Consider the following 25804-nt stretch of genomic DNA (forward strand, 5'->3'; position numbering starts at 1 on the left):
AAGCATCCTTATTACGAGTATGTTACAGCTAGTTGCTCATGACAAGGTTCTAAAAGACTGTAAGCGCTAGTCGGGTTACGGTTAAGGCCTAACGTCTAGGCGGATTAAGCAGATTTAAGTAAATCCATTATATTTCATGTAAATAAGTGTCTGTTTATACTTAAAATATATATAATTTTATTATAAACTACAAAATAAAATGACATATGTATTATGAAGTATTGGAACATAATGAAAACATGGGGAACAAGCATATAATGCGTGCTCATTTAAGTATTCGACAAGTCTCTTACAATTTATTCGAAAAAAAATAAAATGCAAAATGAAAGTTATCTATTTTCTGTCCAAATGAGTCACAACCTAAGTGGGTGCTTAGGCAGGTGCTTAGATGGGTCTGGACGAGCTAGGTGGACGACTGAGCAGGTCTAGGCACCATTTCTTAATTTTCAAAAGCCTATGCATTAATCGGGCAGTGGCCAGCCGTCTAGCATCTAGGCGAGAATTTTTAGAACAGTGCGCATTGGCAACTCTGATCATGGACGGATGTAAGACTCACAAGGCGGACAAATAGGCAATTTTGACATGAACGGATACAGGACTCGCAAGGCATCGACGTCCAGTGTTACCCACAGACAGCTGGAGTAAAATTCATATATCTATAGTGGGTTTGATTCCCTCCATATTATTTTCAATCAGTGGAGGACAAATTCTTCCGAAGGGAAAGGAAGCAAAAAGCAGCCCTAACCCTAATTCTAGCCATTGTTTCAGAAAGCAGCAGATTCAAAGCAAAAGGTATCCCATCCACCAATAGACAATGCCGATTACCCCCTGGTTGTTGGCTATATAAAGGGCAATACCACACTGGCTTGAAGCACCAAGCAATCCACAAAGCCAGTAAGAAGTAAGAAACCTCCTTCTATCTCACTTGTCAGGGCCTGAATGCAGTGCTACATACCTGCTAATGAACAGTGCCAGCAAAAGTGTTCCGAAAACTTTTATGGTGTTGAGCACAAAGAGCACCATGGACACCAGTATGGCGCCTATGGCAATACTAGCGGCCAGACTCATCAGTATGGCAAACCCCATGGCCAGACTCCTCAGTATGGCCAAACCCATGCATACAATCACAACTACACCGTGCCGAAAACACAGACCGAGTGCTATAGCGAAACCCAGGAGTCATACTACCTTGAGACCAATACGGCCAGACCTGATCAGTCGTATGGTCAAGCCTACGGCCAGAGTCCTTGCTCTGTGACTCAAACCCATGGCTATCCCAATGGGCATGCTCAGAATGACAGTCACGACCAAGCATCTTATGGTTTGGCTTGCCATGAAAGGACTGGAAAGCACAAGAAGGCAGGGAAAATGTGCAAGACCAAATGCAAGACCGGCTACCAAAGTGGTAGTGACAGCGGCAGCGACTGTGACAGTGACTGAAGATGCATGCAAAATAAAGGTTAAATGTCATACATATATATATGCACCATTCACACACTAAGTCACAATTCATTTATTCACATTAGGGTAGTTTAGACTACATAAATAAGATTTTAATCCCAATTACAATGACATGCTTGTTGGGGGTTTAAAAATGCTTCACTACTTGGAGAGGTTTATCTCACAAAGAAAAATGTAACGCAGCGGAATTGATAGGCAAGAGAAAGAAAGAATTCTCAAAGTATTACACAAGGTTTTTATTCACTCACAAACTTAGTACAAAAGGAAACACTCAAACACTCTTAGAAGCTTTGTTGCTTCTTCTTACTTCTTACTTGACACTCTCACTTCTTGCTACTTGCTCTCTTGGTTGTTGCAAATGGTGTGGATGCCTTCTCCTTTTATAGGCATGGATGGAACCTTGGAGAAGCATGAAAACATTATGCTAGAGATATCTAGATAATTCTACTACCTTCCTAAGCTAGAATTATCTACACTAATCTTGTATGTTGGTGAAATCCTCACCATTCTTCTAGACTCTTCCACCAACTTGAACTTTGCTAGAATTCTCTAGCATGTGCATGGATCTTTCTTTGTGTATGGGCCGGATCAATTATCTTTGGGCCAAGACAAGATTACAATTCATCCCCCCTTAATCTTGTCTTGTGACGCCAATTGAGTTTCTTAGTCTCACAAAGTCTTCTTGTTTGAGTGGCTTGGTGAATATGTCGGCAACTTGGTCTTGAGACTTCACGTATTCCACTTGCACATCCTTTCTTGCAATGCACTCTCTTAAGAAATGATAACGGGTATCTATGTGCTTGCTCCTGTCATGGAATACTGGATTCTTTGCTAGAGCTATTGCAGACTTGTTGTCGACATAGATCTTTGTTGGCTCTTTTTGTCGCATTCTTAATTCTTTCAGCAAGTTTCTCAGCCAGATTGCATGGCAGACACATGAAGTAGCAGCTACATATTTAGCTTCGCAGGTAGAGAGAGTGACAATCGGTTGCTTCTTCGACATCCATGTGAATGCAGTGTCTCCCATGAAGAACACAAATCCAGTAGTGCTTTTTCTATCGTCGGAATCTCCTGCCCAATCACTGTCGCTATATCCAGCAAGTTTGTAGTTGTCAGAACTTGAATAAAACAAGCCAAAGTTAACAGTACCTTTGAGGTATCAAAGAATTCTTTTGGCCGTTTTCAAATGTGTAGTTGTGGGATTCTCCATGTGGCGACTGATTAATCCGATAGCATAGAGAATATCTGGTCTTGTGCAAGTCAAGTAGCGCAAGCTTCCAACTAGGCTTTTGAAAAATGTTGGATCTACGCTTTCTCTTTTGTCATACTTGGTTAGTTTGACTCCGCACTCCATTGGCGTGCTCACGGGCTTGCAGTTGTCCATTTTGAACTTTTTCAGTATCTCCTTTGTGTAGCTTTCTTGGGAAATGAAAATTCCTTCTTTGTTCTGCTTGACTTCAATGCCTAAGTAATATGCCATCAACCCGATGTCGGTCATCTTAAATTCTTTGGTCATCACTCTCTTGAACTCTTCAAACATGCTTGGATTACTCCCGGTGAAGATTAGATCATCAACATATAAGCACACAATCAAAATATCTCCATCTTTGACTTTGACGTAGAGAGCATGTTCATGAGGGCACTTGATGAAGTTGTTTTCTTGAAAGTACTTGTCGATGCAACTATTCCATGCTTGTGGCGCTTGTTTTAACCCATAGAGGGCTTTCTTCAGCTTCAGAACTTTGTCTTCATGCCCTTTGATCTCATAGCCTGACGGTTGCTGAATGTAGACTTCTTCTTCAAGAACTCCATTTAGGAAGGCAGACTTCACATCCATTTGTTGAATCTTCCAACTGTTTTGAGCTGCCAAAGAAATTAGTAATCGTATAGTTTCCAACCGAGCAACGGGTGCGAATACCTCATCATAGTCGATTCCGGCTCTTTGACTATAGCCTTTCGCCACTAGTCTTGCCTTGTATCTTTCGACCTTTCCATTGGCATTTTTCTTTGTCTTGTACACCCACTTGACTCCGATGGCTTTGTGTACTTTTGGAAGAACAGTGAGTTCCCATGTATCATTCTTCTGGATTGCTTCAATTTCTTCATCCATTGCTTTCCTCCTCTTAGTATCTTGCACTGCTTCTTGGAAGTCGACTGGTTCACAATCAGCAAAGAGACAAAAAAGTGTAGGATTATCAAGTCTTTCAGCTACCTCATAAAGATCTCGTATACTTCTTGTGCGTGGTACTTCTCTTTCATTTAGACTCCCACTTGACAATGCTGATGCTGATGAATTACCATGATTGGTTGATGTTAGTGAAGTAGGTGGAGTAGTGGATTCTTGTTGAACCTCTCTTGCTTGGTCCATCATCCCTTGTTCATTATCTTCTTTAAATTGAGGAAAGAAGTGAAGATCACCTGCATGCGGGCCAAAATCCCATTCTCCTTCTTCATTGAACATCACGTCTCGACTGATCACCGTCTTCCCATTGTTTGGATTATACAGCTTATAGCCTTTTGAATTGGTGTCATAGCCGATGAAGATGAGCACTTTTGTCGTCGAGTTTGGTTTTCCTCTCGTCAGGTACGTGTACATGGGCTATGCTTCCAAAAACTATTAGATGAGAAATACCTGGTTTTCTTCCACTCCATGCTTCTTGCGGAGTTTTTCCCCACACACTCCTTGTTGGAGACCGATTGGATAGGTAGACAGCACATGCTACAGCTTCTGCCCACAATTCCTTAGGCAATTTCTTGCTTTTGAGCATGCTTCGAGCCATGTCGAGGATGGTTCAATTTTTTCTTTCCGCCACTCCATTTTGTTGAGGGGATCTTGGAACTGTCAAAGGTCGACGAATTCCATTTGCTTCACAAAACTCTTGAAATTCCTTCGAAGTGAATTCTCCTCCTCGATCAGATCTCATGGCTTTGATCTTGCAACCACTCTCTTTTTCTACAGCGGCTTTGAACTTCTTGAATGCTCCAAAGACTTCTGATTTCTGCTTCAAGAAATACACCCAGGTTTTTCTTGAAAAATCATCAATGAAGAGAAGGAAATAATTATTTTTACCCAAAGAGCTTGGTTTTATTGGACCGCACACATCGGTGTGAATGAGCTCGAGTGGCTTCTGGGCTCTTGTGGTCGACTCCTTTGGAAAGCTTTTCCTGAACTGTTTCCCAAGTAAACATCCTTCACAAACTTGATCAGGGTGGCTGATACACGGTAAGCCTCTCACCATCTCCTTCTTGGATAATAACTCCAGTCCCCCAAAGTTAAGATGCCCAAAACGAAGATGCCAAAGCCAAGATATGTCTTTGTAACATATCTTGAGACACTTTGCAACATCGTTTTGAATGTTCATGGGAAACATCCTATTCTTTGACATTTTCGCCTTGGCAATTAATCTTCCTTTGTCATCTCTAAGAAAAAGGATATAATTTTTCGTATGAAAATCATAACCTTTTTCTAAGAGTTGACCCAAACTCAAAATGTTGCTTTTCATATTGGGCACGTAGTAGACATTCGAAATTAATTGGTGACCCCCATTTTCTAGGGGAATAAGGATGTTACCTTTTCCTTTTACGGGTATTTTGGATTCATCTCCAAAAGAAATGTTACCACTCACTGATTCATTGAGCTCTACGAATATGCTTCTTCTTCCGCACATGTGGTTGCTGGCGCCGGTGTCAAGGTACCATGTATAGTCTTGGTCTCCATCATTGTTCTTGCATGCTAGTAGCACAACACCATTCTCTTCTTTCTCTTCTTTCACATAATTGACCTTCTCATCAAGTCTGCTGTTTGGAGCTCTACATTCCCAAGCATAATGCCCAAACTTTTGACAATTATAGCATTGAACATGAGATTTTTCATACCTCGAGTTTGAGCGTCCTATTCCGCGACCTTTTGTTGAGCTTTCTCCTCTTTCATAGTTACTATGGTTGTTTAAGTTCCAACCACATCCATGCCCATGTCCACGTCCGCGACCTCGACCACGACTTCTTCCGTATCGGCTTCTCTCGTTGTCGAAGCTTTCTTCTTTCTTCTTTGGCTGAACATGCGTCTTAAGGAGCTGCTCATCATTCCCTTGCCTTTTCTTATGTTTCTCTTCATATGCTTGTAGCGAACCCATTAATTGCTCTATACTAATTTCTTCCAAGTTTTTAGTTTCTTCAATCGTCACGACAATGTGCTCGAACTTGGGGTCCAACGAGCGTAGTATCTTCTCCATAATTCTAACATCTTCTAACTTTTCTCCATTTCTTTTTAATTGATTGGAAACGGCTAAGACTCTTGAGAAATAATCAAAGATTGATTCAGACCCTTTCATTTGTAGAGATTCGAACTCACCTCTTAATACATGAAGACGAACCTTTTTCACTTGTTCGGCTCCTTTGTAAGAGGTTTGAAGCTTCTCCCATGCTTGCTTGGCAGATGTTGCACTCGAGACCTTCTCAAAGCCGTTGTCATCTAATGCTTGGTAAATGAGGTAGAGAGCCTTCTTGTCTCTCTTTCTTGAATCTTTCAAACTCTCCTTCTGGGGTTGAGATAGAGTAGCTTCATCTTCTGGCTCAATGTAGCCTTTCTCCACGACTTCCCCGACATCGTGTGCACCCAAAAGGGCCTTCATTTTGATACTCCAATTATCGAAGTTGTTGCTGTCGAGCACTGGAACTTGGAAGGCTGCCATAACATTGCTAGCCATAGCTCTGATACCACTTTGTTGGGGGTTTAAAAATGCTTCACTACTTGGAGAGGTTTATCTCACAAAGAAAAATGTAACGCAGCGGAATTGATAGGCAAGAGAAAGAAAGAATTCTCAAAGTATTACACAAGGTTTTTATTCACTCACAAACTTAGTACAAAAGGAAACACTCAAACACTCTTAGAAGCTTTGTTGCTTCTTCTTACTTCTTACTTGACACTCTCACTTCTTGCTACTTGCTCTCTTGGTTGTTACAAATGGTGTGGATGCCTTCTCCTTTTATAGGCATGGATGGAACCTTGGAGAAGCATGAAAACATTATGCTAGAGATATCTAGATAATTCTACTACCTTCCTAAGCTAGAATTATCTACACTAATCTTGTATGTTGGTGAAATCCTCACCATTCTTCTAGACTCTTCCACCAACTTGAACTTTGCTAGAATTCTCTAGCATGTGCATGGATCTTTCTTTGTGTATGGGCCGGATCAATTATCTTTGGGCCAAGACAAGATTACAATTCAACAATGCTTACACAAACAATCCTATGGTTTCATAAGGCAAAAAGAAGATACAACGCTAAAAAAATTCTGCGTTTATGTTCTAAGTTTCTAACTTTCTTGTCCAATTTTTTTTGCAGAGGTAATAATAACACTTGTGGAGAAGAAATAAGAGTAACTGCCTTGCAATGTATTAAATAAATAAGATGAAGACTGGATGACATGCTTCACAAGTGTGGTACTGTATCCTATGTAAGAAATAAATGGTTTGTGTTTAATAGTGTGTTTAATGAATAAGTCCTCAATGACACAACGGTGCAATTGTTCACCAACTAATCTAAATACACAATAATTTACTTCAATCAAAAGATTTTGAAGTAAATGAGTTGAGTTATAAAGCGTAAACCGACATAACCTAAAGTAAACGATTCATTTGTGAGAGAAATTCACAGTACACATAGAGAACCGTAAATGCATAGAGGATGGTGCAGAAGCAGTGCAAATAAGTTTTCAGCCAAAAAGTAGACATGCAAACCAACAGTATCGGACAAAAAGGGTACCACAACATATCCTAGCAAAACCATACCACTAAATGAAGTCGCAGATTGATAGTACAAAAACAACTTGAGAAGATTACATAACAAGAGGAAGAAAGGAATTGATGGCACCAAAAAAAAAAAAAAAAAAAAAAAAAAGAAGAACAAAACATGAAACACTGTGTGAACAACATGATACAATCATACAACCCTTGATGTTACATGGAAACCTTTCTAATGCAATAAAAAGTGTCACCTTCCTTCAAGAGACCTCAACCAAAAGGCTGCTATGGCTTGAAGAGCAAGATTTTCAGCTTCGTCTTGGGATAACCCAGTGGTTTGCAGATGTTTCTTTCCAATCTTGAAGGAGTGACCGCCACCATCAATGACATGCAAATCACTAAGGCATTTCATCTTGCGAGTAGTTTCTAGCTTTTCCAAAGGACAAAGCCCATCTTTACTAGCCTTCATAAAGCCTAATTGTAGCATACAAACCCGAAAATGTAAGAGATGCAGAACATAAGAAAGCAGCTCATATAAAATGGTAGTAACAACTTTGTAAAGTGATAACATATAGAAAGAAAAGGAAATTCTCAATTTGGTCATTAAAAAGTGACACAAGAGAATAAAGTGAAACAGGACCTAATAACAACTTTATAAAGTGATAACATACATAACGCTAAACATTACGGTGCAGCAGTTGCATTTGTATGATCAGAGACAATGAAAGAAAAAATAAAACTTTGTCATACCTGTACAAACATTATGGGAATAGAAAGTTGCAATATCGATTCATCTCGCACTGCTCCATTCATGCCCTGAAATTTAAGGCGCCCAGATCAGGCACGCAAGTTTGCGTATTTTACAACGTTGGGTAGAAGTCCATTAGGTCAAAACATCAACTTTGAAGGGTCCAATGAATGCAGATTTTCTTCCTCAAAATATTAGATAAGTTAACCTCAGCTAGTTTCAACGGCCATCTGTGTTATAGAATATTTACGCCCAGTGATTTTATGCCAATAAACATAAAGGAAGAAGAGAAAATAAATAATAAAAAGAGCAAACACTTAGCACGAAATAAGATGCAGGGACAATATCAAAACAGCGAACCTTTAGTGGGTATCCTAAGCAAATTATTGCTGAAGCATGGATATCTTCCTTGCAAGCTACCATGCAACTGACTCTACATACCAATGAAATCCAAATTCCAAATTCCAAAAAAAAAAAAAAAAAAAAAAAACAAGGCAGAATATGGTCGTTGAAAAGGAATACCAAATACCGCATGTACTCATTACTTATCTATCTTATTGACATGCTCCATTAATTGAGGGATCCATGGCATGTAAGAACCACACTATATTAATGAAGAATTATGGTTCTGTTAGTACACAAGTTCCTTTACGGAGAAATGAAGTCCCAATCCCAAAAATTCATCTGTAAGCACTACATCCCTATATCATTAACTTGGTAAACTACTAAAAATGACTTCAACGCTACGCTACCGAAACAGAGCAGAGCTTCATAAATTGTCTACATAATTTCTAGAGTTAAGCACTGCTGCCAGTAGAAGATGCATCCAAACTACATATTGCTAATCCAAAATTTCAACTTCCAAAGAGGTTCTCCAGCATTGCTTGACTTTAACAGACACGACCTTGTAGTAATAGCATTTTAGGCTAGAGTACATAAACTTCAGCCCAAAAAGAAGTATGACATTTAACCCATAGATTTCCCGGCCAAAATCAACGTATGAACTGGGTACTTAGCAACCGCCTTTTTGGCAACATCGGCATGAAAATCGACCAACTTTTCAGCCTTTGGAGGAGCCCTCTTTTTCCCACCAGGAATATCTGCAAAGAACACAACTCCTGAATAAAAACCCACAAAGCTAAAAGCTTCGCCTTCAAGTTTTACCGAACGATTTCTTTCTGATATTTCCAAAAGAAGCAAACAAATTGAAAAAGGGACCTGATCATCCAGTCTGAAGAAGAGGGAGCACCAGCACCATGAGCAAAGACCACCACAGGGGATACTTTCTCCAGTGCGGACGAAGATGCAGCTGTCGGGTCATCTGTTTCGTCTTTGCTCTGGTTCCTTCGCCTGCGCTTTGACGGCGGTGATGAAGCCATTCTTAGTCGAAGAAAACCCCTTCCAAAATTGATTTCAATTTTCAATCTGAGCTCTGAACTGATTTTCGCGCCAAATGGTGAGAAGAAGACCCAACCAGAAGAATGTGGGGCGCGCCACGTGGCACTTACTTAGACCACCCGCCAAGCGAGTTATGATCATATTTGGGTTGGGCTTTTTTAAGTGGGTAAATAGGGTTAGGTTTGAGGTAAGGCCAATTTGGTTTTCTGTCCAAACTTGGTTAAATCCTAAACCGACCTTGATGGAAAGGATTAGGATCCTTGATTAATTTTTCTTTGCTAGAATATGCTTGACAATTTCTCCACCTCATTATTTGTTAGTTTGAGGCCAATGAGGCAAGCTATCGTTTTCAAATTCTAATAATTTATAACTAAGTAACAAATATTTGTGCCATTACTTGTACAATTAGGATCTGTCTCAGTTTTTTGTATTTCATAAAACGTTAACCATTTTTGTGGTTTCAGACTCTGCATTGTAGTTTTAATATCCTACTACTGGACTCTTTCTCAAATTTTAGTTTCTATTTTGAAGTCATGTGCTTTCAAATTTTGCATTGTAGTTTGCGCTTTATTTAAGTCAAGGCAGTCGCATCTTGTCACATCCCGGCCCGGGGGGGGGACCACTTCCCGGGTCCGCTCCACCATCGTAGCACGATATTGTCAGCTTTGGGCCCCGACCACGCCCTCACGGTTTTGTTTTTGGGAACTCACACGAGAACTTCCCGATGGGTCACCCATCCTGGGAATGCTCTCGCGCGTTACTCGCTTAACTTCGGAGTTCCTATGGAACCCGAAGCCAGTGAGCTCCCAAAAGGCCTCGTGCTAGGTAGGGATGGGAATATACATATAAGGATCACTCCCCTGGGCGATGTGGGATGTCACAATCCACCCCCTTTAGGGGCCCGACGTCCTCGTCGGCACACCACGGCCAGGGTTAGGCTCTGATACCAAATTGCCACATCCTGGCCCAGGGCGAATCACTTCCCGGGCCCGCTCCACCACCGTAGCACGATATTGTCCGCTTTGGGCCCCGACCACACCCTCACGGTTTTGTTTCTGGGAACTCACACGAGAACTTCCCGATGGGTCACCCATCCTGGGAATGCTCTCGCGCGTTACTCGCTTAACTTCGGAGTTCCTACGAAACCCGAAGCCAGTGAGCTCCCAAAAGGCCTCGTGCTAGGTAGGGATGGGAATATACATATAAGGATCACTCCCCTGGGCGATGTGGGATGTCACACATCTAATACTAGATTTAACTATGGTTATTGCGTAAAATTAATTTTGTTAGTAAATTGATTTGAAATTGGGCATTTTGGAATATGATTTTTAACTTTTAGGCAATGTTTGTTACATTAGGGATTTAGGGTTTTATAATAAGTTAGGTTAGGGATGGTTGGGGGTTAGGATCACAAGAAATTAAATTTATGCAAAATATGTTCAGATCAAAAATGAGAAAAGAAAAGAAAAATGACTTATATACCAATAATCATTTTAAAACTGTAACTGATATAACTAATAAATTGAAATTGTATTGCTAGATATAAACTGCAATGCAAAGTCTGAAGCAAAAAAAAAAAAAAAAAAAAAAAGAGTTGACCTATTCTGAGATAAAATTTTGATCAAGGGGCCAACTGTACAAGAATAAAGTAGTTTGTTATTTTTGTCCGTTCGAGTACATTACAAGACTAGAAAAATCATTATCTTGTTATCATGCTGATATATTTACAGTGGCTAAATATGGATAACGGCCCGACCTTCAAGGGTACATCTATGTAGATCTCAACCCTTTAAAATATTCCAAGTAATTAGCTATTGGTTAAGTCACAAACATTAAGTGATAACATTGTTACCAGTAAATGAATATGTCATTAATATTAAGTGCTAACGTAGACAATAATAATGAAGTTCAGAACATCGTATATGGAGTTATGAATTTCTAATGGCTCTTTTTAGCCAAGTTAGACTTTAAATATGTCTGGCTAAAAGAGATCATTTGGGAATTTAGAGTTTATAAATGATGTGAGAGTGAAAACCTGTTTTAATACTTCTTCACATCATCATTTAATGTTGGTGACTTAACAAATATTCTATTTTTAAAACCTTAAGTAATTATTTATAATGTTTTAAGAAGTTTAGACAAATTTAATTCATCCTTACTTCTATGCTTAATATTTTGATATTGTATGTTTTGATCAAGGTTCTAAAAGACGCTCACTAGGTGCTAATTAGGCGGCAGGCTAGAGCCTAACGCTTAGGTGGCTAGGCAAGCGCCTGGGCAAATTAGGCAGATTTAAGAAAATCTATTATATTTTATGTAAATAAGTGTCTTTTTATACTTAAGATATATATATATATATGACTATTAATTACATCATAAACTAAAAAATAGAATGACATATATATTACAAAGTATTGGAACATAATGAAAACATGAGGGACAAGGATATAATGTGTGTTCTTTTATTGAAAAAAATAAATAAAATACAAAATGAATGTTATCTATTTTCTGTCTAAGTGAGACGCGACCTAGGCTGGTTTCTAGGCAGGTCTGAGCAGGCTAGGCAAGTGCTTAGGTTGTTTAGGCAAGCACCTCAGCAGGTATAGGCACTCTTTCTTAATTATCAAACGCCTAGGCATTAATCGAGACGATGGCCAGCCACCTCGCGCCTAAGGGGGACCTAGGTGGTGCTAAGCGAGAATTTTTAGAACAGTGATTTTGGTTGGTTTAAAATAAAAGCTTTCTAGCGGTGAAAGAAAGCTATAGCCTAATTTGAGCCTTAAAAATGTGGTAGCTAGGTCACTGTCCACTTCGATATGGATTGGATTCGATTTGAAAGGAACTGATATGGTCTCCAGCTCGTATTGTCCGATGAAAACAAATGCTGTTCCTCTAGTTTTTGGCCACAATATAGAGCAATTTTGGTATCCCCTCCCTCCATATATGGTGACAATATCTTATCCTCACTAGCATCCAGAAGCATTTGGACACGTGCTAAATGCTTTAGAGAATTTTGGCTGATCATTCAAGAAACTCAGGATCGAATAAAGGAGAGCAACTTATAGAGAATGGATTCAATGTTACGTGACTTCCCAATTCAATAGTACATTGCTATGTGGAGAAAAATTGCACACGACAATGTATTATTGAATAAAAGACGTAACTTATATAGAATGGATTCAATGTTATGTATGTGGCTTTTCAATCTAATAGTACATTGCTATATGTAAAAAAATTGCACATAACAATATATTATTGAATAAAAACGCTATGTGACAGTAAATCCATTTCATTTAAGTCTTTCTTCCAATGGAGATATGGATTGGCTGTGGAGATATAAAGCAAACAAAAAGCTAAGATTATCATAGAAGGTGGGATAGGAGGAATGTCAAATAGGAATTAAATTTGTATCTGCATTGACCCCTAGCCTTAATGAATCAGATCAAAGATAAGGTTTTGATGCCTAGCTATAAGGTCCTTAAGCTTCTTTCATTTATTCTTTTTTTGTTAAAGATAAGCCTAATTGCTTGTCAAGGTTCGTAAGGGACAAGTCTCTCTCTCTCTTTTGTTTATGGTGACAAAAATTCCAAGTTGTAAGGAACGTGAATTCCAACACTTCTTTTCTCCGCATTGATACCTCTGGTTTTTTTTTTTCTTTTTTTTTCTTCTTCTTCTCCTTATATTTGAATTGAATGTATCAAAAAAAAAATTAAGTGAAAAAAAAAAATGTGCATAAGGAAGTAAAAAAAAACTTGCGAAAAACATTTTCCTTACACAAATTGCTTTAATTAGTTGGGGCCCTTTTTGTGAATAAGAGGAGGATTCTCTTCTTTCTTAATCTCTCTCCCCTTCCTTCTCCTCTTATTTGAACGGTTACAGTTTTGCCACGTCAGCATCTTATATTGATTTTTTTTTTTATATAGAGACAATAAAACAAAAAACAATATGTGAGAGGAGGGGAGGGAAGGAGATGAGAATAGGATGGGAGAGAATCCTTCTCCTTTTGAATAAAGTATCGCTTTTGTTGTGGGAAATCCACCTTGGATTGGAAAGATTTTTCAATGTGACCGTCACACGAGATAGTACATCACGTGTCCCTATATAAATGGTGGGTTATGTGTGTTAAAAGGTTAATAATTTAAAAATTAAAATTTTCCACCATTTACATAAAAACACGTGGTGTATCATCCATATTCCCATCGCAACTAAAAATTTCTCCTTGGATTAGTGCATTGCATTAGCTACTTTATTTTATTTAATTAGGAAGAGATCATGTAGATCTTAGGAAGCAGGAGGATCTGATTTTTTTTTTTACCACCAAAGGTCAAGTGCCAAGATACGCCTACCCCACCGCGATAGACTAATCACTATAATGCTCAATTTTCACCACATAACCTTTGTGTTTATTTGTGGCTTGAAGATCTATAAAAGGGCTTCTAAGCCAATCCTTTCTTCAACAAATAAGGCAAAGCCAATAAGCAAGTAGTTGGAGTTCAATTGAATCTTATTACAAGGCAGTGATTGCTCACTCTCCCTCAAGTGCTTCTCAGCTTAAGGCAATATGTTATACCAAGATCCTTAGTTTGAGGGGGATATTTGGTATATTATAGGCTGTGGAGCTCTTGGGGGAGAACGACCAAGCTTTTGCCTTGATTTGTAGCAGGCTCTGAATTTCATCGATGGACAAATAGACCCCAAGGCATTTTTGTTGTTCACTCTCCCTCAAGGGCTTCGACCAATGTCAGACATGGCGAGCTCGAAGACCTTGGGGAGAGTGGATAAAAAGTGTCTTGATTAGTATATGGCAATGACATTTGATGGTGGTTATCAATGATCATGCATCGAAGCTCAGATGTTTTTGAAATGGTGGTTAGTGATCTTACCGTTATCATTTCTGGCTCAGGTAAATTTTAGAAAATATCATGCTCACACACACATACGCCCACATGACATGCATCATACATATATGGAAACAATTTGAGCTCGTTGGAAAATATCAACTTTGATTAGAACAATGAACTATATAAGTTATCATGTGAGTGGGCAAGAACTCAACGCTAATTATAGATGAGTTTGCTTTCCATGTCTGTTATTTCCTATGCTATACATGTACCAGTTGGTGAACTATATATACGTCCCCCTCTTTTTCGTAATCTGCAACTTTGGGCTCCATCGAATTGCATGTGAACGGAAGAAGAACAAAGGAGGAGAAAAAAAAATAAAAAATAAAATAAAAATGGAAGAAGAACAACAACAACAAAGGAGGAGGAGGAGACTGTTTTTATATTGAAAGAGACGAGTACTGATAGGGTGATCATGTACAGGAGTATCTATCTTCTTACATAACCGAAGAACTTACTCTCTCACTCTAATAATCATATTAACTAGGGTTGTTTTTAGTTATACACTTTGTACTTTACACAAAATCTCAATTGACCTTCTACGGTCTATTATGTCTCATTTTACCATTTATAGTCTTCTTTTGTGTCTTGCTTTATCCCATTTCATCAAATAAGTTGAAGGAAGCGTTATGTTCCGTTGATGTGGCATTAATTCTTTACTCTTTTCAACTTGTCTTCACATTTTGGACTTTTGAAACCGCAAAATAATCCTAGGATGCAAAACAACAAACTAAAAGCCCAGCCAAAATTTTACCCCAAATTCTTTCCCTGACCCCAAGTTGGCTTAATTTCCCCAAATCTTCATTAAAACTCCCAATTTCTTTAATATGTTCCTGTATTCAGTGTTGAAACGACCAAAGAGCTAGCATATGCCATGTCAATAAACCTTATGTTTTTCTCAACTTAGTTGACAAAATATGGTAAAGTGGGACACAATAGAATAGCTCAAGAGGTAAAGTGAGACATATTAGTGTGTAAAGGGTCAACTGAGTTTTTGTGTAGAGTGCAAGGGCATAGCTAAAAATAAGTATGAACTAATCCTAAAATCGATATTGTCGTTAATATGTTTCCTATTGGACATATTATTGAGGATTTTAAAGCTTTGTTGCTGAGGATCACTGAGGCTTCCTATACTCATGTACGTCGTCAAGCAATAGAGTAGCCCATCGCCTAACCTGCTATGCATGCACTTACTGTTGTTAGTCCTTATCTCTGGTTAGATACCCCTCCTGGCTGTTATCTCCGATGTACTACTGGAGGATGATCATTCATTGTAATTTAACTGACTCTTTTGTTTTCCCTTGGGTTTTTCCCCTTTTTGCAATGCAATGCTTTCGTTTTCATAAAAAAAAAAATATATATATATATATATAACCCTATAATCACATGACACTTGTCACAATTCCATCCTTTGATGCTTTTACTCCTAATATCCCCTCAAGTTCATGATTAAAGTATTGATGCTTGAGATTGTGACAATGTGTTTCAAAAACGAATGTACTAATAATCCTTTGTAAGAATATCAGCTGTTCAGTTTGGAAGAGACAAATTGAACATAAAGATGCTTCTAAATGCACGTCAAAATTGATACATAATTATTATATGGCAGTGACATCCAATCCCAAGGGCTTTGAATTTGCTTATGGAAAGGTGAGTAATATGCTTGTCACTATTTTTCACATCCAGCTAGCTGATCAGGTTACTGCAAAATTATCATGATCATAAAAAGTATATATGCATGTACGGAATCCATTTTTAATTTTATTAAATATCTGTTAGCTATATACAGGACTCAGTTCACTTCCAGAACCAACCATTTCTTAATTATTTTTATCAATATTTGGAGAGAATGTTTGAGTACGTACTCTAATTAAACACCACACATATACGTATATGTCATTTATATAGACATGTTCATGAGAAGTATACATAACTTGCTTGGCTACGTACCCTAAGATTCAGCATTACACACGTTGTTGCCAAGAGATGAGTTGAAGGGGGAGGCTGGTTTTTGCCCTTTCGTTTTACATCCAGGTTTCCCGCTGCATATGTAATTTGGCTTGGTACATTTTTACATGTATGGTATCTTTTCATTACAAGTCAAAGTGAACTGATTATATTTGGTATTTATATGAATTTCATTGACGAACTACCCAATTTCAAATTTCCAGTGAGGGAAGATATGCTTTTTCTTTGAGTAATTGAATTTTCTTGTTTCCCAAAAGGAGTTAGTGATGGTAATATATGTGAAATGAAATTAATCTTTTAGTAGTTAATTAGGATAAACATATATGCAGTTGTAAAATGAACGTGGACTAATGGAAAATTTTTGTATGATATTAAAATAAAGGCACGTGTATGTATAATGGATTCACGTATTATAACATAAATAGACACAAATGAGAAAATGAATGGACCGGATAGCTTAAAAATAGGAGAAGTGAGAAAAATGAATCATATCAACTAGTCCCCCCCCCCCCATCCGATCTCTCACTTTTAAGTATTTAATTACGAATTTTAAGAAAAAACTTGCACCCCTTTGATTCTTTACATGTAAACGTAGAGAAATCAAAAATCAAAATAATTCTTATTCATATTCTTTGTAAGTAAACATGCATATCCTTAATTACCATCATGTAATATAATAAGATGAATCTATTGCTTAAACCACGTTGAATTTCAAAACCATACAATAATTAATCGGGCTAATGACAACAAAGGAAGCTAGGGTATTGTATATTGATATGTGCATGTGAATATGTGAAAGAGTCAAGAGTCAAGAGTGAAGTGAAGTGTGAAGTGGTACATGCACTGATGCACATGAAAAATGTCAGGGTCTCTCAAACTCTGTTGAAAAATAGAAGTGGTACCACCACATCTGCCATGCCCCTTTTATTACCTTAACTAAATAGAGCAGCTGCTGCTGCCAGTCCAGGGCCACCATTTCCTGTTCCTGCTCAAATTATGGGAGGAAGGAATCTCTCTTCTTTCCTCTCTTTTTGGTATGTATTTCTTCATTTTTTTTTTCTTATATGTGGTGATCACTTGTTTCAGCTGTTAAAAATGCACTCATGGCCTTGTTTCATAAATTCATAGTCTTATATACACTTGGCCTCTCTTCTTAAACCCAAAAAAGCCCATGTTAATGCAGACTACAAAGAGTTTAATCATCATTAAAGCGCTATATTTGAGACATGTTATGATGGGGTGCAAAGCATAGATAGGTCATCAGAGGATGAACTAGGGAAGAAGCTGAACCCTTATGGCATTATCATCAATAAACGTGATTGGAAGGGAATTCTATTGTATTTTCTTTTAATTCATAAATATAACTTAGTTAGAGATTTACAATTCAAGTGGTTAGCATGCACCTGATGTTCTGTTAAGTTGTATTCTCAATATCCCCTAAATCATCAGAAATTAAATATAAATATATAAAAAAAAGCTTATTTTATCATTATAAAGAGAAAAACTCTTAAATGTAAACTTATGAATGGAACCCTGTTTGCTAGTTCTAGAACTTAAATTAGTGGACTAATAGCAATAGCATCTCAAACTTTCATTTGCATATCAAAAACCATACAACTGTCACTGGATAAAAAGCCAGAAACCAACGAAAACGAGCTCTATTTTGGCCTTTCTCAGTCTACCAAATCTTGATTTAAACAGTTAACTCAATTAAAAGAAAAGAAGGTGAGAACTCACTGGATCCGAGAGGGAGAGAGAGAGAGAGAGAGAGAGAGAGAGAGAGAGAGAGAGAGAGAGAGAGCGAGAGAGAGAGAGTCAATTATCACAACTCCAAAAGTACAACTAAATAGGTGATATTACTAGCATCCGTAAAATGGTCGAGTTCTCAAACAAATCTACCTAGATTTTTACCAGCAATATTACTATTTAATTATTTTAGTTAACCCATAATCACACCCCAATTAACATACAGCCACAGAAGCTCCCGTACTAACTCATTTCCCGTTCGCACTCGCTAAACCTGATCTTCTCTTTCTGCTACATTAAGCAAGCTCTTGATTTTTCTCCACTAGTCTCACTTCTTTTGCAGATCTAAGCACACTGGCCTGACAAAAACAAAACAGAAAAACAAAAGTTAAATCAGACCCAGAACAGAAATAAACAAACATTAATCAACAATTAATGGTGCATTATTAATTATAAAAATTAACCAGACCTGGTCCTCAGTAATTTCCACAGAAAACCCATCAACAATGACGAGAGACAATGTCTTCTTATAGCTTCCTGGCTCAAGGGTTCTTGCCAACAACTGGTCATGCTTCCGGCTTAGGTACAAATCTAGCTCATTTGCTCCTCTCTTTGTTCTACATATATAAACAGATAATTAGCATAACTTATTTGTATGAAGAAAAATATACAATGAAATGAGTAGTAAAGATAAGTTTATAGTACTAACCGATCAGCTCGAAGGCGTTCGTACTGAGGATCATAGTTCATGAAAACAAAGTATGACTCGCTTTTTGTACCTTCCATTTGCTTCTAGTTTGTCTTTCTAGAGAGTTTGTTCTTCTACTAGGGTTATATATTGACTCGTATGCAATACAATATGGCCTTCAGCTACTTCTGAATGATATGGTTATTTATACATGAAGTCTGACATTTTCTTTTTCATTTGGGATGCCCAAGTGTAATTCTAAGATAAAAATTATTGGGTAACTATCACTGTGCTCATGGTGAAACTTCAACTTCTTGTAATATATTTTCAGTTATTTTATATGTTTTACACGAGTCTCATCATCTCATGGATCCCTGTTATGTGAAAGTGATACGAAAAATGGTTGGGAAAACAGTACATTTGGAAAAAAAATGGGGAAGAGATTGATATATATCTACAATATCTACTGGCATACTACATGCCTTAGCAAGTAATGGGAATCCTTCCATGGCTACATCAAAAGAAGTGCCATCATTCACACTTGGAAATTTCTCACCTAGTGTTTGAAAAAACGTTTTTGAAATGTCGGCCACACGCTTGCGGGATAAAAGTCAACACTTTTTTGTATTATTACTGAACAAGTTTTTTGGCAGAACATTTGCAAACTGAATATTATATATTTATATACGGTGTTAGTTAGCAATTAGTACTATAGACTAGTACGAAGCTGAAAGGCAGTATCTGTTCACTTTTAAGAATTTAGAAATCGATTCATGACATAGAATAAAGATTAAAAAGAGAATCACTAAACCAACTTAGTCTACCACTGCCTTATTCGTATTATAGTCCAATATAGCCTGACTTGGAAGTCAAAGATCCATATAGTAAGTTATCACAATTGAATATACAATCAATTATCTGTTCAAAAGAAAAAAGAACTTTTGTTCACCTATTGGATACCCAGTTCCCCAAATGTATGTTACAGTCTTTCAATCCATCAATTAATTATTGTGCTTTTGTGTGTATATGCACGTGTGCCTCATGTTTGTGTGTATAATTGTTCTTTGATCTCATTTGATCTTTTATGAAATTGGATTTGTCTCACCCTATTTAAGTCCACGATGGCAGAAATTTGAGTCTTAGAGGTTTAGGGAAGTTTAAAAATTTCATGCCTTGCAACAACAATGGCTTATCGCTACCATCATGATATGAAATGTCCATACCCTTTCAATTAAAGTTTATGGACAAAATTCACATAAATGTGGTAAAATGGCTCGATTTTGGCAATTACAGAGAACAAAGCGAGATAAATCCAGTTTTAGAATGTAAAGTGAGACCATAAGACATTTTTAGGGGCAAATCGATAAATTAGCCTAAATATTATATGTACAAGCAAAGATCAAATCCCTGAATGCTACACTACCAAATCCTAAATGCAACACTTTCTTTAAAGTTAGAACTCTAGTCGCAATTAACCTAAGTGCAGAACCGTAAAATAAAGAAAATTGATACAAAACGAACAACTTAATTTGACAAGAAAAGGAGTCGGGTGCAACTATATATTGAAAGATTAATCTAATTAAATACTAAACCAACATACAATAATGAATATGAATGAAAAAAACCAAAAAAAAAAAAAGAAGACCTCATATCTCAGACTATGTTTGGATGAGGAATTTTCAAGTATCAAAGAATTAAGGTCAAGTTAGAAAGGAATTTATCATAAAATTATAGAAGGAAGTATGTACAGTAGTCAAGTGGTGATAAAAGAGGAATAAAATGAGGTTATGGGATTCTAGTTGCTACATAACCAACATAAATATAACAATGTGTCGTGGGAGTTAATAGCGGCAAAATGGCAAAAACGAAAAAAACCTAAAAGCGGCATTTTGAACTGGTCATGGAGGTCTATTCTGATCTCTTATAACTAATTTTCAGCTGGAACTCACTCACCCTAACATAACTGTACGGTATTGTTCTTGAAAAATACCGCCACTAATTGTATGCCAAACAGTGCATTGTATTTACACATTATCTAGCTGGTATGAGGCAGTAATAGCTAAGACAGAGTAATGTAAAATATGTATATTTTTAATGAACGAGCTATAGGGATCGGTTTTCGAAGTCATGCATGTCACAGATGCCAAGCTGAACATGCGCAGACTTAGCTTCCATGTGATCGATGATGTGTCTTGGAATTGGTCAAGTCAAGAGTGTGAAGTGCAAAGGATTCTCATTAAGATATATCGTTTTTTCCCTTATTATTATTCTTAGTTAACATTAAGATAAGGAAATAGGGTTTGAAACATAAAAAACAACAAATTAGAGAGGATAACTATTCCCTCGAACAATCCACCACCACTTACCTTTTATTTTCATTTTTTATTTTTGGTTACAAATATAAGTGTTAGATGCTTTCATTATATCCATTGTCACTCATCACCTTAATTACCACTGATCTTGTATTGTTCTTCTCCGTCTAATTTAGATATTTGACGATTATTCTTTAGCATAGTTAATTTCGCTGATTGTTTTACCTTCTTATTGTATCCCTTAATTGTATCATTGAATAAATAACTGAATTCCACTAACCATTATGCATTTTAGAGTTAGTATGGTATCAGAACCACATTTCATGTCCTTACAGGTCCCACATTTTACTACCACATTTCACTTTTAATGGTCAAGATTGCGTTGAGCTATTGACTAAAAACATACAAAAAGAAAATAATTTTATTTCAGTAAATAAAAGTGCAAGTTAAGAAATGTTTTGACGAAAGTGGCTCTCTACCACAATGGTAGAGAGAAGTATTGTCTTTACACTACGGGGTAGGTTCGAATCTCATTATGCTTATAGATTGAACAACAAACTCAGTGGGAATTTATTTTCTTTTTCATTAAATACCCTAGCAAAAACTTGAATGTCTGTGTGTTGTCGATCATAAGATTGCGAGGTTATATATACTTATTCTTCTGATTCATGCTAGCCATTTCTCCATTTCCTCCCAATTGGAAAGAATACATTTAAGTATTGTTTATGTCAATTGCGATCTGGTACTGCATGCATATACGATCGGTAGTGATGAAAAAAAATTATAGTGTTTTAAAAGAACTTTGATTGGTCTTAAATTTTTCAAAAGAAAAAATAAAGCACTACTTTGACCACCAAAATATAAAAGAACTTCACTGATGAAAGAAGTTGAATTACTATGGCTGCACCACCATATTCCCACCAACAGTACTAGGAGAATTCCTGAATCCAAATTTTTTTTTAGATTCAATTTTTACTAAAGACGAATTTAAACTGCAATATTGCTAGCTCATAGTAAGGTTTAGCCTACTTCGCCACCCCATTAGTATAGAGAATAACATTTGTTCAAAAAAAAATTACTAATGTAATTTAGTCAACATTTAAAATATCGTCTTAACTGTTCAAATAAAGTTAATCTAATGATTAAAAGCATGTGTAAAAATAAGTGTTAAAAAGTTTGTCTCTTCATCCCAACTCTATATATATGGATACATATATATATATATATATATATATTATATTCAAGTAGGGCAAAATGCCATATCGATGAACGTACGTACATGAATAATATCACAGCAACTGCTCATATTCTGCCAGAAGCGGTACGTGAAAATTGCAAGATAAAGGGCTCACCACCAAACGTACGACCTCCATGTGCCAACCATAGAGCGTGTAGCAGGGTGAGTAGGCGGGGCACCATTTTGAGATTCCTCAGCACATAAAGAGAGATAATTTGTTTGGGGGTGGGGGGTGTTTGTGGGGTACACAGAGTCGAGGGCATAAATCCGCGAGATTTTGTATAATGCTTCGAAGTAGAGTCCTACCATACTACTATACTTACTCGTGTGTTTGCTGTCAGTCACATAGTGTGGTGGTGACTGGTGTCAGGTGAGTGGTCCTTTCCTAACCTCTGATCATCGATAGACTTTTCTGGTCCAACACCCAGGCCAACCCACACGTGAGGTAGATGGAATGCATGAGTTGTGTTTTAATTTGAATTTGAATTTTGCAAGCATCAACAACATTGCGTGAACGACGGACTACCAATTTATATTTATATTTGCAAAGCACATCTTTATTTATGTACTTATACCAATCATACATAATCCAACAGGACCAACAACTTAATTTGTATTTTGCCAAAAGAACACAGAAACGGAGACGTTGGCAGTCGTTTCGGGTAAAATTGGACATATATATGGAATACTTTGGTAAAATGAATGAACCTTGTAAGACAGTCAGGGTGAGAGAGAGAGGGAGGGAGGGATCGATGGAAACTAGAACGCCCGCAATAGGGTTTGGTTTGACTTAGAAGAGAGAATCAAAATGAAAATGGTTGTGTTCGCTCCTTTTCTTCAACAACTACTCTTCTTTTCCAGTCATAAATTCGCCTATGTTTAATCAGGTTAGGTGCCAAATGAGTCTATCAACCAAGTAAACACGAGAGAGATAGCCTTGATTCAGGGGAGGCTTGGTGCCACACCTCCATATTTCAGTGTGCTGCAAAGTCGGGCCCTAACAGTTGTTATCATAGCTAGATGTGGGTCAACTTTCGTTCAGACATGCCGATCGGATTGATCAATTAACTTGGTGCTATATTGTGAAGGCGCAGGAGAAGCCTAGAGTGATGAGTTTCGTAGTGACAATTGTAAATCCCATATGGGGTCATGTTAAGAAAATTTTACATATCTGTACCACATGAACTTGTAAAGCATGTGCGTCAATGCCACATGAATTCTCTTAATTGTTGGAATCTACCACATACATTATTTTTCATCTATTTTTCCATTAAAACATGTCATCTACAAGGGTATTTTCATCAATCACTTCATGGGATTGGCTAGAATAAAATTGGCTCCAAAAGAATATTGCCTAAGTTAATATGGCGCCAAAATTTGGGGTTTGTACAGCCTTAGTTCCCTCCATATATAACTGTTTGAAAAATAAATATTTAAATAAATTAAGGTCCAAAAAAATCTTGAAAACATATAGTCGTGAATGAAAGATTGGGTTTTTGCATAATTTCTACATAAACAACATAAACACACTAGTTTAACTTGTACTTCATCAACTATAACAAATTAATAAGTTCTAGAAAATCAGGGCATACACCAAAATAAGTTCTAATAAGCTTGGGATTCAATTTTGAGGTATCTCCAATTGGCAAACAAGTACTCATAATGCCTAAATTCAAGTCTCAAAACACTAGAGCATTCCCTAAATGGGCATGCTTATATTAAAGCCCAATTCATTTACATTACGTACTTAAATCCTCTATGGTTTCCAAATCTCTCTTCATAGCAGGAGCTTACTTCAGCCTATATTTCTTAAATGTGTTGGTTCTCGTAGAAGAAATGGGTTGTGATTCCATTGGCATGCTAGAGCTTGGTTGAGTTGTTGCTTTAATTTCGGAATTTGGTTGGCCTCTTGGTGCACTTTGAGCTTGATTGGGCTCTGGGTGCACTTTTAGAGCTTGGTTGGCCTCTTGGTGCACTTGGTTTATTTGTTGATACATTTCCCGAGTAATTCATTGCTTGCTTTTCTCTAAATTGTGCACCTGTTCCACTGGTTTGCTGCCTTCTATTTCCGCTTCAATTCTTCAACAACTCTGGCCAAAATAAAACCTGAAATCAACTTCTCCTTTTCTTTTCATACTTAACTCCAACTCCGCTACAAAAAAAAAAGTACCTTTTACCTGTCCTACAAATTGATTCTAGCGAGCCCTAGAAAATGAATTGGAGAAAATATTCCTCCTCGTGATTGACATATGACATGTTTTAACGGCAAAATGGATATGAAAAGTAGTGCAAGTGGTAAATTCTAGTAGTTAAGAGAGTTCGGGTGCTTAACAATAAAATTGAAATTTCAGATGGTATTGGCATGCATGCTTGCAAGTTCAAGTGGTACTTAAGCACAATTCCCACTAAAAAAAAAATCGAAAATTGAAATTAGGTGCCCCGTAAGATAATAGCTGACCTAATTACAAATTATCTACAACTTATGCCATTATTCCTTGACACCGTTTAAATACGGTAAAACAACTTGGAATTTGCTTTAAACTCGGAAACTTAGTACGGTAAAGCAATTTTCCTCGTTTGGCAACTTGTAGCAAGAGAAAAGGTAAATTTTACATGAAAGAACGTGAAATTGGGGATGAAGATTCCAGAGTTTAATTTATGTCTAAATAGTTGTAATTTCACAATTCTAACTGTGATGAGAATCGAAAATTTACGTGTGAGGAAATCTTGCGCGAGCCAATTTCACAATGAGGGCGCCAAATGTTATAATAAAACCCGATGAGAATTTAGGGCTGCATTGTTCACTCTGTTAACCCTCTAATCTTTCACGAGATTTTCAGCTCGTGCATCATCTTCTTGCTTTATCCCTGGTTAGCGACTCTACTCTCTTTCTTCTTGAATTACAATATGAGCACTTTGACTTCTAAACTAGGCTTAGGCGGATTATGTTGATGCTTAGATTGTTATATCATAGCTTAGCTGCAGGTTGTTGTAGCTTAGTTGCATAGTAGCTTTGATTTTGTAGCTAATTTAGAAAATGCTTGGTTTGTGATTGAGATTGTTCCAGCATTCTTTAGTAACGTTAAGTGTATGCGTCACAAGGTTATCACCTATTTGACAATATGATCACTTTCTACTTTTCTATTCAGTTTTCCAGTGGTGCTCAAAAGTTTATTTATGATTTCTCTGATCCGCACAGTGTGTATGTGTGCTTATTACCATCTACCTATATGTTAAGTGTGGGATGTGTGTGAGTTTTTTTTCCTTGGTCGATTCTAGTTTCCTTCTTAATTTATTATTGGTTTAAAGATTATTTCTTGTTATGTTAATACAATTTTTGATGCGTGACTTTATATGTCAAATTACTCTACTTTTTATGTTAGAAGCAATGAACGGATTCGATAGAAAAAATGTATGTATACAAAAGCCAAAGGAGAAAGAAAGAGACCTAAGAAATTGAAAAATGAACGGGAAGAAAATAATAATTTGAGATGGGATATAGATAAGGAAAGTGTTAATTGGCTGACATACGTCGCGCAGGATGAAAATTGGGAAACGAAAAATTTGGTGGTACGAAGACGACTTTTATAATTCTGATTCAG

At 37.1% G+C, this 25804-nt stretch overlaps 2 protein-coding genes and 1 pseudogene across 2 annotated transcripts; 1 reads left to right on the plus strand and 2 right to left on the minus strand.

The window, feature by feature from the left end:
- Window positions 1-687: 687 nt before the first annotated feature.
- Window positions 688-6944, plus strand: LOC125479666. The gene is made up of 2 exons (XM_048589321.1): window positions 688-1459; window positions 6807-6944. Exon 1 carries the CDS (start codon window positions 940-942, stop codon window positions 1438-1440), a length of 501 nt encoding a protein of 166 aa, XP_048445278.1. The 5' UTR covers window positions 688-939; the 3' UTR covers window positions 1441-1459; window positions 6807-6944.
- A 430-nt stretch (window positions 6945-7374) lies between these two features.
- Window positions 7375-9331, minus strand: LOC103940631 (annotated as a pseudogene).
- An 8725-nt stretch (window positions 9332-18056) lies between these two features.
- LOC103943773 (subtilisin-like protease SBT2.5) lies at window positions 18057-18846 on the minus strand. The gene is made up of 3 exons (XM_009354121.3): window positions 18675-18846; window positions 18435-18582; window positions 18057-18324 (listed from the first exon to the last, which is right to left on the minus strand). The coding sequence occupies exons 1-3, from the start codon at window positions 18749-18751 to the stop codon at window positions 18262-18264; spliced, it is 288 nt and encodes a 95-aa protein (XP_009352396.1). The 5' UTR covers window positions 18752-18846; the 3' UTR covers window positions 18057-18261.
- Between the last annotated feature and the right edge of the window lie 6958 nt (window positions 18847-25804).

This window comes from the organism of the source record quoted next, unplaced genomic scaffold (genome assembly GCF_019419815.1).
Source record: "Pyrus x bretschneideri cultivar Hongxiangsu unplaced genomic scaffold, Pyrus_bretschneideri_v1 Contig3, whole genome shotgun sequence".
NCBI classification, from domain to species: Eukaryota; Viridiplantae; Streptophyta; class Magnoliopsida; order Rosales; family Rosaceae; genus Pyrus; species Pyrus x bretschneideri.

Bases quoted from the DNA above. Each gene is read 5' to 3' on its own strand.
- LOC125479666 (XM_048589321.1), top strand. From the start codon at position 940: ATGCAGTGCTACATACCTGCTAATGAACAGTGCCAGCAAAAGTGTTCC.
- LOC103943773 (XM_009354121.3), bottom strand. From the start codon at position 18,751: ATGGAAGGTACAAAAAGCGAGTCATACTTTGTTTTCATGAACTATGAT. The intron at 18,583-18,674 runs GTTAGTACTATA...TTATATATGTAG, and splicing joins GAACGCCTTCGAGCTGATCG to AACAAAGAGAGGAGCAAATG. The intron at 18,325-18,434 runs GTCTGGTTAATT...TGTTTTTGTCAG, and splicing joins TGGAAATTACTGAGGACCAG to GCCAGTGTGCTTAGATCTGC.